The sequence below is a fragment of the Chlamydotis macqueenii genome, chromosome 9, assembly GCF_036417535.1.
Source record: "Chlamydotis macqueenii isolate bChlMac1 chromosome 9, bChlMac1.mat, whole genome shotgun sequence".
In the NCBI taxonomy this organism is placed as follows: domain Eukaryota; kingdom Metazoa; phylum Chordata; class Aves; order Otidiformes; family Otididae; genus Chlamydotis; species Chlamydotis macqueenii.
This window is the reverse complement of record NC_141564.1, coordinates 2,719,766-2,734,559: the sequence shown is the minus strand read 5'-3', so window position 1 is coordinate 2,734,559 and position 14,794 is coordinate 2,719,766. Positions and strand designations below refer to the sequence as shown.

General features: G+C 52.6%; 2 protein-coding genes across 5 annotated transcripts in view; both read right to left on the bottom strand.

Annotated features, from left to right (window-relative positions):
• PAX3 (paired box 3) overlaps window positions 1-2,279 on the bottom strand; it is a 72,931-nt gene extending 70,652 nt beyond the window's left edge. For all 4 annotated transcript variants that reach the window (XM_086754383.1, XM_086754385.1, XM_086754384.1 and 1 more), the window contains exons 1-2: window positions 2,059-2,279; window positions 1,236-1,471 (exon numbers count right to left, since the gene is read on the bottom strand). In XM_086754383.1, coding sequence (XP_086610509.1) covers window positions 1,236-1,471; window positions 2,059-2,143 — 321 coding nt within the window. In that variant the 5' untranslated portion in view covers window positions 2,144-2,279. The remainder of the gene's footprint in view (window positions 1-1,235; window positions 1,472-2,058) is intronic.
• Window positions 2,280-13,211: 10,932 nt separating this feature from the next.
• On the bottom strand, window positions 13,212-14,152 carry RNF228 (ring finger protein 228). Its single transcript, XM_086754985.1, has one exon. It carries the CDS (start codon window positions 14,082-14,084, stop codon window positions 13,212-13,214), a length of 873 nt encoding a protein of 290 aa, XP_086611111.1. The 5' UTR covers window positions 14,085-14,152.
• Window positions 14,153-14,794: the final 642 nt, after the last annotated feature.

Here is a 14,794-nt window from a genome sequence, read left to right as displayed (position 1 = left end):
GGCTGCGGGAGACATGGCCGGGACCCCCTCCCCACCCCGAAACCCGAGGTTAAAACCGGAGGGGATGTAACTGGTAACAACGGGCCCACCAAGGGCAAGCACCCGCCAGAGTTCAACAAAATTTTTCGGGAAATCCTCCGAGATTAGAGGGGAAGGAGGCGGGGATCGAGCCCCCGGTTAGGAAACCCCGAATTACGCGGCACCGGTTGCTCTAAGGCTTAGAAAAAAAATCCCGGAGAAATTTCGAGTCGCAGTTGGAGGGGGGAGGTCTGTGTGAGCGGAGCTCATGGTCCGCCAAGTTTCAGACGAACAAAGTTTACAGTGCCGAATAAAAAATAGTTTAAAAAATTAAAAACCCATGTAATAAAAACGCCGAAAAAGTGCCAGCACCAAGAAGTCTCTTCGATTGCCCCGCGATTTTAAAATAAAGCTGAACTCAAATGAAACAAAGGTCTCCCGGCTGGGAACAGCCTTTCGTTCAGGTTAGACCCTTGTGAAAAAGAAAATATTTTTAGTCCTAACAGCGAAAGAGAAAGTTCAGGCATTGCTACTTTAGGAGCAACAAAGGGAGAAAAATAAATTAAAAAAATCTACCAGGCAACTTCCAACAGAAACCCGAGCCTTTACTTCGTTTTTGTGGGGGGAAAAAAAAAAAAAAACCACTACAGCAGGATGCGGCAGCTCATCTTGGGAGAAGGATCTGGATTTAACTGCGTCGCTGTGAGCACAAACTTTTTCGTGGTGTAGCTGCAAATACAGGCAGCTTTGGAGAGGGTGGAAAAAAAAAAATATAAAAAGGGAGCAGGAGAAGGAGCTGCAGACAGGCAGAAGCGCAGGCAGGAGTTTGGTTTTCTGGTTGTTTTTTTTTTTTGCCCTCGGTGAGGCGAGGGCCCGATCCCGCCGGGCAGCGCAAGCCCCGGCCGCGCCGAGCCCACTCGCGGGGGACTAAGTCCGGGGTGGGGGGGCTCAGCCACGCGTTTACAAAACGGCCCCTTTCTCCTTGGTTCCGTTCGAGGCGTTATTTTGAAAAACAGCGGTTTTTCAAATGGAAAAAGAAAAAAAAATAAAAAAGGAAAAAAACCCACACCAAACTGCGCAAAACTCCAACAATTTTTTTTTTTTTTAACGCTTTGGGGAATTTTTGGAGCGGCAGGCAGGGGTCTGCGCCCACCCCGCCAAAAAAAAACCAAACAAACAAAAAAACAAACAAAACAAAAACCCGCGCAGGGGCTCACCTTGGGCTTGCTGCCGCCGATGGCCCCCGGCCGGATGGAGCCCGTCTCCTGGTACCTGCAGAGAATTTTGGAGACGCAGCCGTGGGACACTCGCAGCTGGCGAGAGATGACACAGGGCCTTATGCCATGGTGGGCCATCTCCACTATCTTGTGGCGGATATGGTTGGGTAAAGGCCTGCCATTGATAAACACTCCTCCGAGCTGATTGACTCTGCCCTGGCCGAGAGGGGTAGAGACTAGAAAAGGGGGGGGGGGGGGAACGGCGTTAACGTCTCCTCCGGATCTCGCTGCGTCTTTTTCTCTTTTTTTTTTTTTTGCGGTAGTGGGCTTGTTTTTATGTTTTTTTTTTTTTAATCAATCATCTTGTTGCTTTTTCTGGAAGGCAACTGCCCCCAAAGCCCCGCAACGCGCCCCCCCCCACCCCGACCACCACCACCACCCTCGGCGAGGCGGCTCCACCTGTTCCACCCGCACCGCACCCCGGGGAAACCGGTGCGGGGCAGCCCCGCGGCCCGGAGCCCTGGGTACCGCTCCGCCCGGGACGAGCCCTCCTTTCTAAAGTCCCTTTCCATTTCGTTTATTTTAGTCTCACTTTTTTCCCCCTCTTAACTTTTTTTCCCCCCCTCTATTTTTCTTTTTTTTCCTCCCTCTATTTTTTTTCCCCCCTTCACCCCGCGCCCCCCACCCCCGCCTCCTTTCCCCCCGTTCCCGGTGTGCGGGGCCACAGCCGCCGTTCCCCCCCCCGCTTTCCAAACCCTGCCCCCGGCTCACGATAGCCCGGGGTGCCGACAGCCGCTTCGTCCCGCTGCGGGAGCGGCCTCACCTTCCAGCGGGAACCCGCCGCGGGGGTAGTTCTGCCCGGCGCCGGGTCGCATCATCCTGGGGACAGCTCCGGCCAGAGTTGTCATCGCGGCGGCCCGGCGGGGTTTATATCCGGATGCGGGCCGATCTGAAGGAGAAACCGCGCCGCCGAACGAGGAGCGGTCACGGTGGGAGAAGGCGGCAACTTTGTGGGTGACCCGCGGCCGCCCCGCACCGGGAGGGCAGGGGCCGGGGCCCCGCTGTTGGGTGAGGGAGGAGAAAGGAGGGGGGGGAAGGGGGGGGGGGGGCGCTGTCCCCGGTGCGGCGGGGAGCGGCAGCCCCTGGGCCGGCCGCATTTATCGGCTCCCTCCCCGGCGCCGAGCCGAGCCCGCGCCGCCGCGATTGGCCGCCGCCGTCCGGCCCGGCAGCGCCGCCCCCGCTGATTGGGCGAGCCTGGGGGCGCAACGCCGCATCGGCTCGGCTCGATTCGGTTGGGTTCGGTTGGGTTCGGCCGGGTTCGGCTCAAATCGGCTCGGTTCGGCTGGGTTCGGTTCGGCGGGAAAGTTCCCGCCATCCCAACGGCCGCCCCGGCACCGCGGAGGGGGGAGTACCGGCCGGACCCGGCGTGGGGGTCCCGGTGGGGCTCCGCGGCCCCTGGCCTCCCCTGCCCCGCTGCCCAAAAGTGCTTTGTCTCCCCCGAACACCCCTCTTTCTTTCCTTTTTTTTAAAAAAAAAAAAAAAACCTTCGTCCTCCCTATCTGTTCATTTTCCACCGAAATGACTCTCGCCGTCCAGAAGCAACACCTCGGGACCGAGCGGTGCTAAAAGAAAAAAAAGTAAATGAAAAAAAAAGCTTTAAAAAATCCCCCGGGACGAGAGTGTCGCCGCGGGACACGCGTGTATCCGCGGGTGCGGGCCAAAGGCTCCACCGACGGGCGTTTGTTCCCAGGAATTTATTGTAGCATTCAAACTGAACTGCGGGGGAAGGAAAAAAAAAAAAGAAGAAAAAGAAGAAAAGAGGTGAAGGCTGCCTGGGAGCTGAAGCGACCGCAGCAGGGTATGACGCCAGGAGTGTTGTAAAGGCTGTCTGTCCTCCGAAAAGGTGCCATTGTGCGCGGCCTTTTCCGCGGGACGCGCCAGTGGCAGCCCCTCAGCGGCCCTGCTCTGCGCGGGGCTGCCCGGGACCCACATCGGCCCGAGGGATGGCGATCGCTCGGGTTCGCCCCTTTGGGAGGAGGGAAACGGCGTTTTCTGGGCTCCCCGTCCGGTCCCGGGTTGGCGTTATTTGGGTAAAGATCTGCAATAATAAAGGCGGCGGCTGGGAGAACGCGGAGGGTTTTGCTCACCGCGGTTTAAGAGTTTTTGCAAAAGCTCCCCCGCGCCCCGACGGCGGCGGCTTTGCTCGGGGAAGGCAGGCGGCAGGAGGGCCACGGCAAAAAAAAAAAAAAAAAAAACCAACAACAAACAACAAGAAAAATTTTAAAATTTAAATAGTAAACCCCAAACAATTTAAAAAATAAAAATTGAAAAAATACAAAATATAAATTTTACAATTAAAAATTAAAAAATAAAAACCAATTTAAAAAATAAAAATATCAAAATTTTTAAAATAGAAATAAAATTATAAAATAAAATTTTGAAACAAAAAAAAATTAAAATTTAAAATAAAAATAAAACTTTTTTTTTTTTAACAGGGCGAAGCGCTGTCAGATGTATTCGCGCCCCCCCCCGCCCGTCCCGACGGGGCCGGCGGTTCCGCTGCCGCGGCTCCTCCCGGGGGTATTCATGGACGGGGGGGACACGGAACCCCGCCGCCCCAGCGCCCACACCGAAGCCCCAGGTCTGTGTCCCCCACCCGGGGCGGGTGGGAGAGTGGGGGGACAGCGGCGTGAAACCCACCTGGGCTCGTCCTGCGCGACCGGGGGCGGGAGCCGCGTCCTCCCGCACGGGAACTGCTGGGAATGCACGGGAGAAAGATTAGGCACGACCCCCCCCGCCCCCCGTATCGCCGTCCTTTAGGGCAGCAGAGACGATTTCACGGTTTTCCCGTGGAAACAGCTAAAAACGCTCCCGCTAATTACAGAGCGCTTCCAGGCCAGGTGCACGGTTAATTGGATCAGTGAGCACCCCGCACCGACCCGCACGTCGGGCGGGCAGCGAACATGGGGGCGGCTGAGGGCGGGGGCGATCGTTTCTGACCGGTAACGTTACCGGTTTGGCCTCCGCTCGAGATGAATCGATTGCCCTGGCTCCGCGTACGTTAATTTGTCATCAGGACCTCGGAGGGAAGCCCCCGCCTGTTTCCACGGGCGGGGAGCACGGGTTCGGAAATGGGAATGTGTGCTGGGAAAAGGGAAGGGGAAAGGAAAAGGAAAGAGAAAAGGAAAGGGAGGAGAGGAGAGGGGAAAAGGGAGAAAGAAAGAGAGAGAAAGTGGAAGGAAGAAAAGAAAGGAAAGGGAAAAGGGAGGAAGAAGAAGAGAGAGAAAGAGGAAGGAAGAAAAGAAAGGAAAGGGGAAAGGGAGGAAGAAGAAGAGAGAGAAAGAGGAAAGAAGGAAAGGAAGGGAAGAAAGGGAAATGGGAGAAAGAAAGAAGAGGGAAAGAGGAAGGAAAGGAAAAGAAAAGAAAGGAAAGGAAGAAAGGGAAAAGGGGAGAAAGACAAAAAGGAGAAGGAGAGGAAAGGCAAGGACAGGAGAAATGGGGAAAAGGGAGAAAGAAAGAGAGAGAGAAAAAGAAAGAGGAAGGAAAGGAAAGGGAAGGGGGGAAGGGGGAAATGGCAAAAGAAAGAGAGAGTGAAAGAGAGAAAGAGGAAGGCGGGAGGCCGGCCGGCACAGGCAGTGCGCAGGGGCGCCTGTGGTTTCTGGTTCGTGCTCCGCGCTGCCCTCGCCACAAACACCCCTGGCCCCCGCGCTGGGTGTGGGGTCCGGGCGCGGGGCTGGCCAGTTCCCTTCCTCCCGCTCCCCCTCCTTCTCCCTGTCCGTCAGCGCGGGCGGGGCTGTGCGGGGCGGGGGCAGGCGTAGTTTATCGGTCATAGCGGCAGCCCCCCGGCCGTGGGTTTGCCCGTGTGTCCCCCCCCCCCCCCTACGCTGGGGGTCCCAGAGGGGACATCACCTGCCCAGCGGGACCCGCGGGGCTCGCCCACCGCCCTCCCTCCAGAAGTCGGGCCGCACCCCACCTCTGTGTTTGTGGGGAGCAACACCCGCTGGGACACCCCTGCCCCTCCAGCTCCAGCTTTTTGGTTTTTGGGGTTTTTTTTTTGGTGGCAGAAACGTAATACTATTTGGCGAAAAAAGAAATTACCAGCAAAGGGCCGGGGAGATTAACATTTGGGAACTTACGAAATGTAATCTGCATATCCAATTGATTCCCAGCATATCACTTGAAAGGATAAAGATGCATATCTCCATGATGGATATTGCATTAATAGGCACATAAATAAAGGTTGAAAAGTCATCACCGAAAGCTTTGAACCTTTTTGCCGTCGCTTTTATGTCCCGTGCGCACATCTCAGCACTGTCTTTTTCTTTGTTTTTCCTATTCTTTTTCCTTTTTTCTTTTTCTTTTTTTTCTTTTTCTTCTTTTATAATTTACATTTTTCCTTTTTTTTTCTTATTACTTCTTTCCTTTTCCTTTTCTCTTTTTTCCTTCTTTTCCTTTTTTCCTTTATTTCCCTTTCTTCCTTTATTTCCCTTCCCCTTTTTCTTTTTTCTTCTTTTCTTTCCCTCTTTTCTTTTTTCTTTTTTTTTTTTTTCCCTTTTTCTTCCCTTTTTTTCCCGTTTGAGGCGTATTCAGGAATTCGCAGTCCCGCCGGAGTCGGCAGCCCGAGAAGGGCTCGGTGCGGGGCGCGGACCCGGCGGGGCAGCCGCGGAGCACGCTCTGTGTAAGGACAGGGACAGGCGACAGGACACCCCCGATCCCTCCCCACGCACCCCTGAGACGAGGACCACGCCGGAGCCCCGCTGCCCGGTGGAGGGGAAAGGAAGGGGCTCGGCCGTTGCCCCTCGTGGGTGGGGGGTGTCTTCCGCCAGACCCCCCCCCCCCGTAAGGGATGCCGCAGCCGCCGCCCCACGGGACAGGGTGCAGACTCGCAAAGAGACGGGAGCAAAAACCCGCGTGTAACTCGGTTGCGACGGCAAAGTGGCATTTTGGAGGGCAGGGCTCCCCCGCGCCCACCCGCACCCCTCACCCACAGGGGTGGGAGGATCCGCATCTCCCTCCTCGACCGCCCCCGTAGTCCACAGCCACATTTCAAACCGAAGCGCCTAATCCTCATTAATTCCCCATTAAAACACGAGTGACGGTGAGTCCCAGCAGTCCCACGGTAGATGCCCGCCGTGGGTTTTACTGCCGCCAACAGACCCCACGCTAGGACAGACTGGACGGAACAAGGGGTTGTCACAGCAGCCCGGGGGGCGAGGAACGCGCGTGGGCCTGCCTAACCAACGCTGGGTCTGCCCACAGGGGCCGGGGCACGGCAAAACCCGGCCCTCGGTCCCCATGCTTCGCCCGGGACATCCCCCCCTCCACGGGACAGGGCCAGGAGTTACCGGTACCGGGGAAAGCGGCCTGACCAGCACGGACACTGAACTCATGAAGCGGCGTTTCGCCCGCAGCTGTACGATTTTACAACTTCTTCTCTCAGAGATGAACTGGACTGCAATCTCCGCTTCTGCTTTTAAAGATGAACTGGATTAAAATGTGGGAAGAGAAAAAATGAAAAAGAGAGAAAGAATGAGAGAAAAGAAAGACAGAAAAAGAAAGAAATAAATCATGAGAGAGAGAAAGAAAGAGCAAGAGAGAGAAAGCAAGCAAAAGAAAGAGAAGAGGAAAGAAAAGAAAAAAAGGGATGAAGGAAGAAAGAGAGCAAGAAAGAAAGGAAGAAAGAATGAAAGAAAAAGAAAGGAAGAAGGAAAGAAAAAAGAAAAATAAAGAGGAAGAAAGAAAAAAGAAAGAGAGGAAGGAAGAAAGAAAGTGTAATAAGGAAAGAGAGATGAAGGAATGAAAGAGCAAGAAGGAAGGGAGAAAGGACAGCAAGACAGTGAAAGGAACCAACGAAGAAAGCAACAGAGGGAAAGAAAGTGCAAAAATGTAGAGACAAAGGCCAGACCAGGGGCGAAAGTGGGTGCCCTTGCTCCCCACCCGTCTCTTCTGCCGGTGCCGGGCACCCACCGGCTGGCTGTCTCTCTGAAGTGTGGTTTCTATTTTATTTTTACTGTTCCGTTACTTTAAATCTTGCAATCATTACAGGTTCGGTTTTTTTTTTCACAGAAGAGTATTTTTCCGTCCCCTAATGTTAACCGTCCAACTAATGAGTCCTTATTTACAGTGTGGAAGTCAAACCGGAATTATTGCACATCACCACATGTTCTAAGTCATGAAAAGTCTCATTCTTCCCATTTTTAAAGCAAAGCAAATTTTGAATCCTCTCTCAAATATGAGTCATTTAGAAAAACACCCCAAAACAAATGCGATTATTGCAATTTGTTATTAATCAAAAGATTATAAAATAATAACTAAAATGGATTTGTTAGATTTTGCTAAATGGTTAAACAACCTACAATGGAGAAACATTGTTTACATCTGGAGCTGAAGTGTGAAGGTTTAGCTTCCTTGAGAAATCAGGAGTATGTTTGGGGGATAAAAAATTTTTTTAAAATATCTTTCAAGCTATTCCTTGCAAATTTCATAATCAAATGAGACAAATCAACGATATTTGTTTATGGGGAAAAAATCTCCTTAAAACAGCTGAGATATTTCTCAGCTGAAGCTATCTGCCAGAGACAACAATCACCTCGATCCAAAATCTCCCCAGCTGCATGACGTGAAAAAATTCACCTGAGAGCAGCTCACGACCAGAGCAGTGAGGCCGGTTCCAGACGCCGGTGGTTTCAGCAAGAGGAGATACACGCCAAGCGGAGGGCGTTTCTTCCCGACATCGCCATCTCTGCCTGCACCCCGATAAAAAATGTAGAAGCAGGAGAAGTCGCAGGGCTTCAACAAAAGCCAGCCACCACATTTAAAACACCCCTCAGAAACACAGAGCCGCCTCTGATGGGCTTTAAATGAGCAGAGGTCAACGCAAACAGAGATTGACTGTTTCTCTGGCAATATAATATGCTAAAAAAAGAAAAAAAAATTGTCTGTTTGGACAACCAGCACAGTTGAAACAGTTCGGCCACGCCAGTGAAATTGCTGGCTGAGGTAGGGTTTCAGCTGAAAATCCACATTAACCCTGGAACTACACCTGTATTCTTCAGTCTGTGTAACTCCCCGCGTGAAGGCGACCCACTCCTCCCTCATTTGCAAAAGACATTTCAAGCAAAGTGTTTCACACAAGAAGCTACTTTGGGACGTAAGCCTTGAGAGCCATCCTGGATTCCCGTGAAGGGTAATTCGAGCTACAAGAGAAGAGCGGTAAGGTAAGAAGCAACGGTATTTCCAGATGGACCTGTAGCCCACCCTGTTTTCATCATGTATTTTTACAGTGCAAGGGAAAAAATAACAGAAGTTTATTCTCTTCCAGGCTCTAAAGAACAAATGCAGGCAGAAACTCGCTTCTCAGAGTCAGATGGTCTTTTGGGTTCTCAGCCCACGATGCTATTACTGAGCTTCATTTTCAAAATGTGCTTCCAAAACGCCGTCTCAACCCAGACAAAAATAGATCGGACTCAAACTACCAGTCACTTCTGGAAATTTAGGTCTTTAATCTAACTTGCAGGGATGTAAGACCCCGTACCTCCTGCTGTTAGCGACTTTTTTATTATTTGGCTTTGCGGTACATTTGTAATGATCCTAAATACGAGAGGAACTGCTATGTGGCTTTTTGCACGATAAAGGAACATGAAATTACCTCCGTCTGCAGGCTTTTTAACCAATCCAACTAGATAATCAAGGTTTTCACTCCTTCCATGCGTTTATGAAATATTCTAGTCTTTTTCTGTCAACCCTGCCTTTCTAAAGATGCATACCTGCCGTTAGGTAAGTTAACGTTGCGTGACTATTTACTACTTGTGGGCTAGCGATGCAGAAAGGAACATAATTTCTTCCCTGCAGCCACAATATTTACCAGGGAAACTTTTAAAGGCGACAGCAGGAATAAAAATTCCTATGCTGTGGCACTGAAGGTGCATGGTGTGTGTTAAAAATGTAACAGTGCTTTAAAAAAAAACTTGAATTCTTGAGGGCAAGTTGTTAAGAATGGCAACAGGAAAGAAGTAAAGCTGCAACACAATAGGGACTGTCCTAACGCACCTCTGTACACCACAAATGGCAGAAGCTCCCCGCAAAATAGCAGACTCCGAGCTCTATCCTGCGGCTGCAGCTAGCTCCAGACAGAACCTGCCTCAAGCAGAGACGGCCATCGCCTGTCCCAGGTGAGACAGAAAAGAAGAGTTCCCGGTATGCGACTGCCCCCCCCGGTTCTGTGTTGGTAAGCTGGGTTTTGCTCTCTTATTTGCCTTTTTCTCCCTCTTTTGGACCGATGTCCCACTGATATCTATGAGCCCGCTGCAAATCATGAACTTAACATTCAATGGAACTTAACTCCAGTCTGGAGTTCAGTATGCTCCGACTCAGGTAGAGGAACAGGGCATTACCGCTGAAGATCTTTTGGCACGACTGGAAACGACAGATCTTTCAGAGTTCATGCAGCTTGTGATCTCCCAGAGGTCAAAACATTTCTGAGAAAGCGTCAGGCCTTTGTTTACTTTCCTGGTGCTTCCATTTCTCGGTTGTAGCTGCTTGCGCCCTAAACTGTGTTAACACAGAGAAACATTGCACAAAAAAAAAAAAAAAAAAAAAGCAGGAAAAAAAAGCCAGCAGCTTGTATTTCCCATGATTTTCCCCATGGTGCTGTGGTATACCCCGCCTTCTCTGCTTTCCCACAGAGTGCCCCAAAGCACCGTTTTTTTTTCTGTAGTACGTGAGGATAGCGTAACTGATGCATGCCCCTTCAGCTGTGTATCTCTGTGTGTTTTTAAACAACTAGAAAACACAAGTGTTCTGAGCGAAATAGTTACAATAATAAAAGACCACCAGCCACACCGATTTTCTCTTTTTTTTTTACTTAACTTTTTTTTTTTTACTGAAACTTGGCTTTGGACAACCAATCTGTACAGTCAAAGGAACCCAAAATACAAATACAGCACTGGGATTCTACAGTAGCCAGAGATGTATACAATGCATGATTTTTTCTGACTGATACTGTGACGTGGATCCAGACTAACGCTCCTGAAACCGGTGGAGTTTCCCAAAATTTGCATAAGCAGAGAGAAGGGTTTGGCGTACGGTCAGACCGTCCACTTTAATTTGACTCTGAAATATTTTCAAATATATGGGTAGGAACTTGATACGCAATATGATCATTCAATCGTGAATAAGCCTGGAAAATCCTGTTTAGGCCCGTGATCTCCGACTTCTTGTAATGTGCCAACCTCTAAACATTTTAAAGTTGACCCTCATGTAACAAATTAAAGCTCCCGGTGTTCAATTTGCTCTTCTTACTTACCTTTCGCAGATCCTTTAGACGTAGTCCATGGATCCCAGTTGAAACCATTGGTTTAGTCAAAATGGCAAATACTGTTTATGGAGAAAAGGCAAAAATACAACTACGACGCGGAAAGAAAAGAAGATGGGAGTATACACTTCTTACGGTAATCAGTATTTCAGGGCCTTGCTACGTAATGGCTTCTGTTGCGACTGCAGCCCCCATAAACACACCCAAGCTGCTGCGAGCTTGCACAGCGCACCTGCGACCTCCCAGCAGCTCCCCGCAGCCAGACAGCCGGCGGGAGGAAAGCGCAGCAAGGGCCAGGCAGCGAGCTCCAGCCGCGCCTCGCAAGCACTGGGCGCTGGCTTCAGCACGGCTACAGGAGACGGAGTTACAGCAGTGACCGCTGGCCGGGCTCGTCTGAGCGGCAAGGCAGCGCAGCTCGCCCGGTTGAACCAAAACGCCGCATTTGCAGCAGAAACACAAACAGGTGAATCGTATATCGGTGCATATGATGTACACACGTACATATTTCATAGATTTATTTTTCTTAGAAAACATTGCTGCTGTTTATGTCCATTAATTTACATATATTTATTCTCACTACAGTATCATTTATAATAATACTTGCACTTCTATAGCACCTCCTCTTCAAGGATCTCCAATTGCTTAAAAACTTCAATAAATAAAGCCTCACATCTTGCCTGTGAGGTAGGTCAACGCTATTATCAAACTTTACAGATGCATTAACTGAAGAACAGAGAGGTTAAGGCCAAAATTTTCAAATGTTTGTACCTGAAGTCAGCCATCTAAATTCTCATTTAGATGCTTAAATACAAGTCTCGCGATTTTCTTTGGTGCAGAACATCCACAACTACTGCTGAAGTCAACAGGGGCTAACGGCCAGGCCTGGCTTTAGGAGGCACGCACCGTTTATACGGCTGAGGAGCAACTCCAAGTTTGAAAACACTGCTCTAAATACAGGAACCACGGGCAGAGCCACGGCTGATCCCAGTAATTTATCTCCTCAGGGCCTTTATATTACGATATGCGACTTTAAAAGGCTGGTGCGGATCTTTGAAAATTGACTCGAGTGACACAAAAATCATACACCCTCTCCACAAACCGTGCCCATCATAACAAGAGTCTGTGTAAATATCGCTTGGGTTCGTGGGGGTTTTTTTTTGGGGGGGCATCAGGGAGGGGGGTTGTGTTTCACAGATTCGTGATAATCAGGACAACGCGCAGCGCACATCACTTGTGCAGTCATAAAACACATCACACACCTGCTGTCTTAGTTTACAACATTTCTACTTAGTGAATTCCTTTGCACTTGTGATAAATAGAAGTGGTCAAGTAAAGGTCTATCAAGAGAATACTTGTCAGAATATCATGCAGACAGCTTGCAAAATACACATACTGAAAGATCACTTTTAAAATTCTTGAATTGTTAAGCACGAAAATAATTACCTCATTCCGTTACAGTACTGTGTAGAAACGCGGAATAAGCAGCATTACCTTATTCCCAATAGGATAGATTGTAACAACTAATTAAGTTGAAAAAATCCAGGCACCAAATGAATTATCCTGCAACACAGAACAGCATCTATATAGAGCGCTCTCCTTAATATACTACAAAACCAGCTGGATGGCAATGTTCTTCCACGTTACGAGCATCTTGTTGTGTTTCAAATACGATTTCGATGTTCCACCCGTGCAGAACAATAACTTTTTCTGCTGGCCTTTACAGAAACACAGAAGAGAAACCTACCAAGAGGAAAAACCACCGTCCTGTGACAGCTACCTCCACCGAGGGTAAGTGTTCAACACACAAATTATGCTACCGCGTTCCACTTTTACGGTGCTGCTGAAAGCCCCTATTTTAAGGCGGGCTTCTCTCACTGTGTAAAAATTGAAATCGATGGCCAGTGAAATACTACTCTCTCCCACAGGAGTCTCTTAGCTCTATTTCAGAGCGCCGTTACTTAAATCAGCTTCCACAAATTGTTTTAAGTGTGCAACATAGTGTTTCAGTCTCCCACATTAAATGAGAACTTCAAAGAATTAAATAATAAAGCTTATTTTAAGCAACCAACAGAGGGCCCGAGGGCCTTCTAATAAAATTATAACCAAACGAACTCCATACAGTGTAGGGACACTTTGGCTCAGTCTCTTTTGAGGTGACACATTTCCGTTACAGCTTCTTCTGCGTGTTAACTTCGTAACAGGGGAAACACAAAAGCGCCTGTAACACCGCCATCTCTCCCCAAATTTTCTCTTCCAGGTGGGGGCAACAGTAAGCCAGTTTCCTTCCTTCGAGCTTCTCTCCTTCTGCATCAGGCTGCCCAAAACCAGGGCGCGCCCCCGGGGTGGGGAGGCCTTTGCCCTCCCCCCAGACCCTTCGGGTCCCCCGCGACCCCTCGCCCGTCCCCGCCACCTCGGCCTGTGCCCGGCTTGCGGGGGCTGGCGGGGCTGCGGGGGTCTCCCCGCCCGTCACCGCGGCGGGGCTGGGCTTGGGGCCTGCCGCCACCCTCCCACCTCCGCCTAGGCCCCGGGCCCAGAGCCGGCCGCCCCCCCACGCTCCGCGTCCTCCCCCCGGCTGGGTCGGGGCTCACACCGCCCAAACGAGGGGGGTTACCCGCCGGCGGGCGGCCCCCGGCTCCCCTCAGCCCTTCTCCCCGCCCCGGCCCCTACGTGTCGCTCCTTCGGGCGGCCGCCCCCCGGCCCCGCGGGGTGCCGTTCGCTGTGGCCCCGCCGCTGGCCGCCGCCGCTTCGGGCCGGTACTTGAGCCAGCAGATGAGCCATGTAACGACGACGGAGAAAAGGGCGAGGATGCTGGCTACCGACAGGCAGATGGGCCCCACCGGCGACGGGGCGGCCGAAGCGCCGGGCCCGGCGTCGCCGCCGTACTGGTTGACGAAGATGAGCCCGGTGAAGAGCAGCACCACCATGGAGAGGAAGGAGACGACGACGCACACGCAGCCGGCGCTCAGCGCCGCCCGCTTGCAGCTCTGGCAGCTCTCGTAGCCGCCGCCCGATGAGCGAGGCCCGGTCCGACCGGCGGCGGGAAGCGGCGGAGCGAGGGCGGCCGCCGCCTCCCGGGCGCGGGGCGGGCGGCGAGGGGGCAGCGGCGGCAGGCTGTCCTGAGGAAAGGGATCGCGGGCCCGCAGCTGCGGCGGGCAGGCGGCGGCCAGCTTGGTGTTAACGGGGAGGCCGTGAACGCGGTGGTCGGGTAGCGCCGTGCGGTGGCGGCAGAGCGGGCAGGCCAAGGAGCCGCCGCCCGAGCGAGCCGGGGCGGGCTGGGCGGCGGCGGCGGCGGCGGCGGCGGGGGGGGGCTGCAGGGCGGCCCGCAGGTGCAGCTGGCTCAGGCACTCCTGGCAGAAGGTGTGCAGGCACTCCAGCAGCTTGGGAGCCCGCCGCTCCAGGTCGAAGTAGTTGTAGCAGATCTTGCACTCGTAGTCCTCGTAGCTGGGGAGGGGGGCGGCCGCCGCCGCCGCCTCCTCATCCTCATCCTCCCGCCGCCCGCCCTGCCCTACGCCGCCCTTCTGCGCCGGCTCGGCCATAACATCTCGCCGGAGGGGGGCCACGGAGAAGCCGCGGAATGGCGGAGAAACCCCGGGGCCGCGCCGCGCCTGGGAGGCGGCCGGGGAACCGCGGCCCCGCCGCCTCCTGACCGCGCCCGCGGGCTGCGGCGCGGCCCGGCCCGCAGGGAGGGAGGGGAGGGGACGGCGGCTGCCGCCCGCCCGCCGCGCTGCCGGGGGCGGGGGGCGGGATCGGTGCGTGGCGCGGTGCGGGGTGGGCGGCACCACAGGGCCCGGTGTCTGGCCGGCGCGGCCGCCCGGGGCTGGGGTGGTGGCCGGGTGTTCTCCTGTCCGGTAGCCCCGGGGAACGCTCGAGGTGGGAAATACTGGCGGCTTTTTTTTTCAGTCCCGGCTTGCGTCTTGTAAAGCTTTGTAGTGATTTTAACAGCTGGTGAGGGTTCCCCGGCGTGGCTGTGCGTCAGGAGCGGCCGTGACGGTTACAAAGCCTTCGTCAGGCGGTGAGCAGCGCTCGTCAGGGGTTAATGCGGCAGGGCCCGGACGGTGGCAGGTTAACACATCTGCTCAGGTTAACACATCTGCTCAAAACATCTGCCTCGGTTAACATCTCAGGTTAAAACACCTGCTCAGGTTAACACATCTGCTCAGGTTCACATCTGTTCATGTTACCACGTGCTCAGGTTAAACTGTCAGGTTAAAACATCTGCCTCGATTAACATTTCAGGTTAAAACAT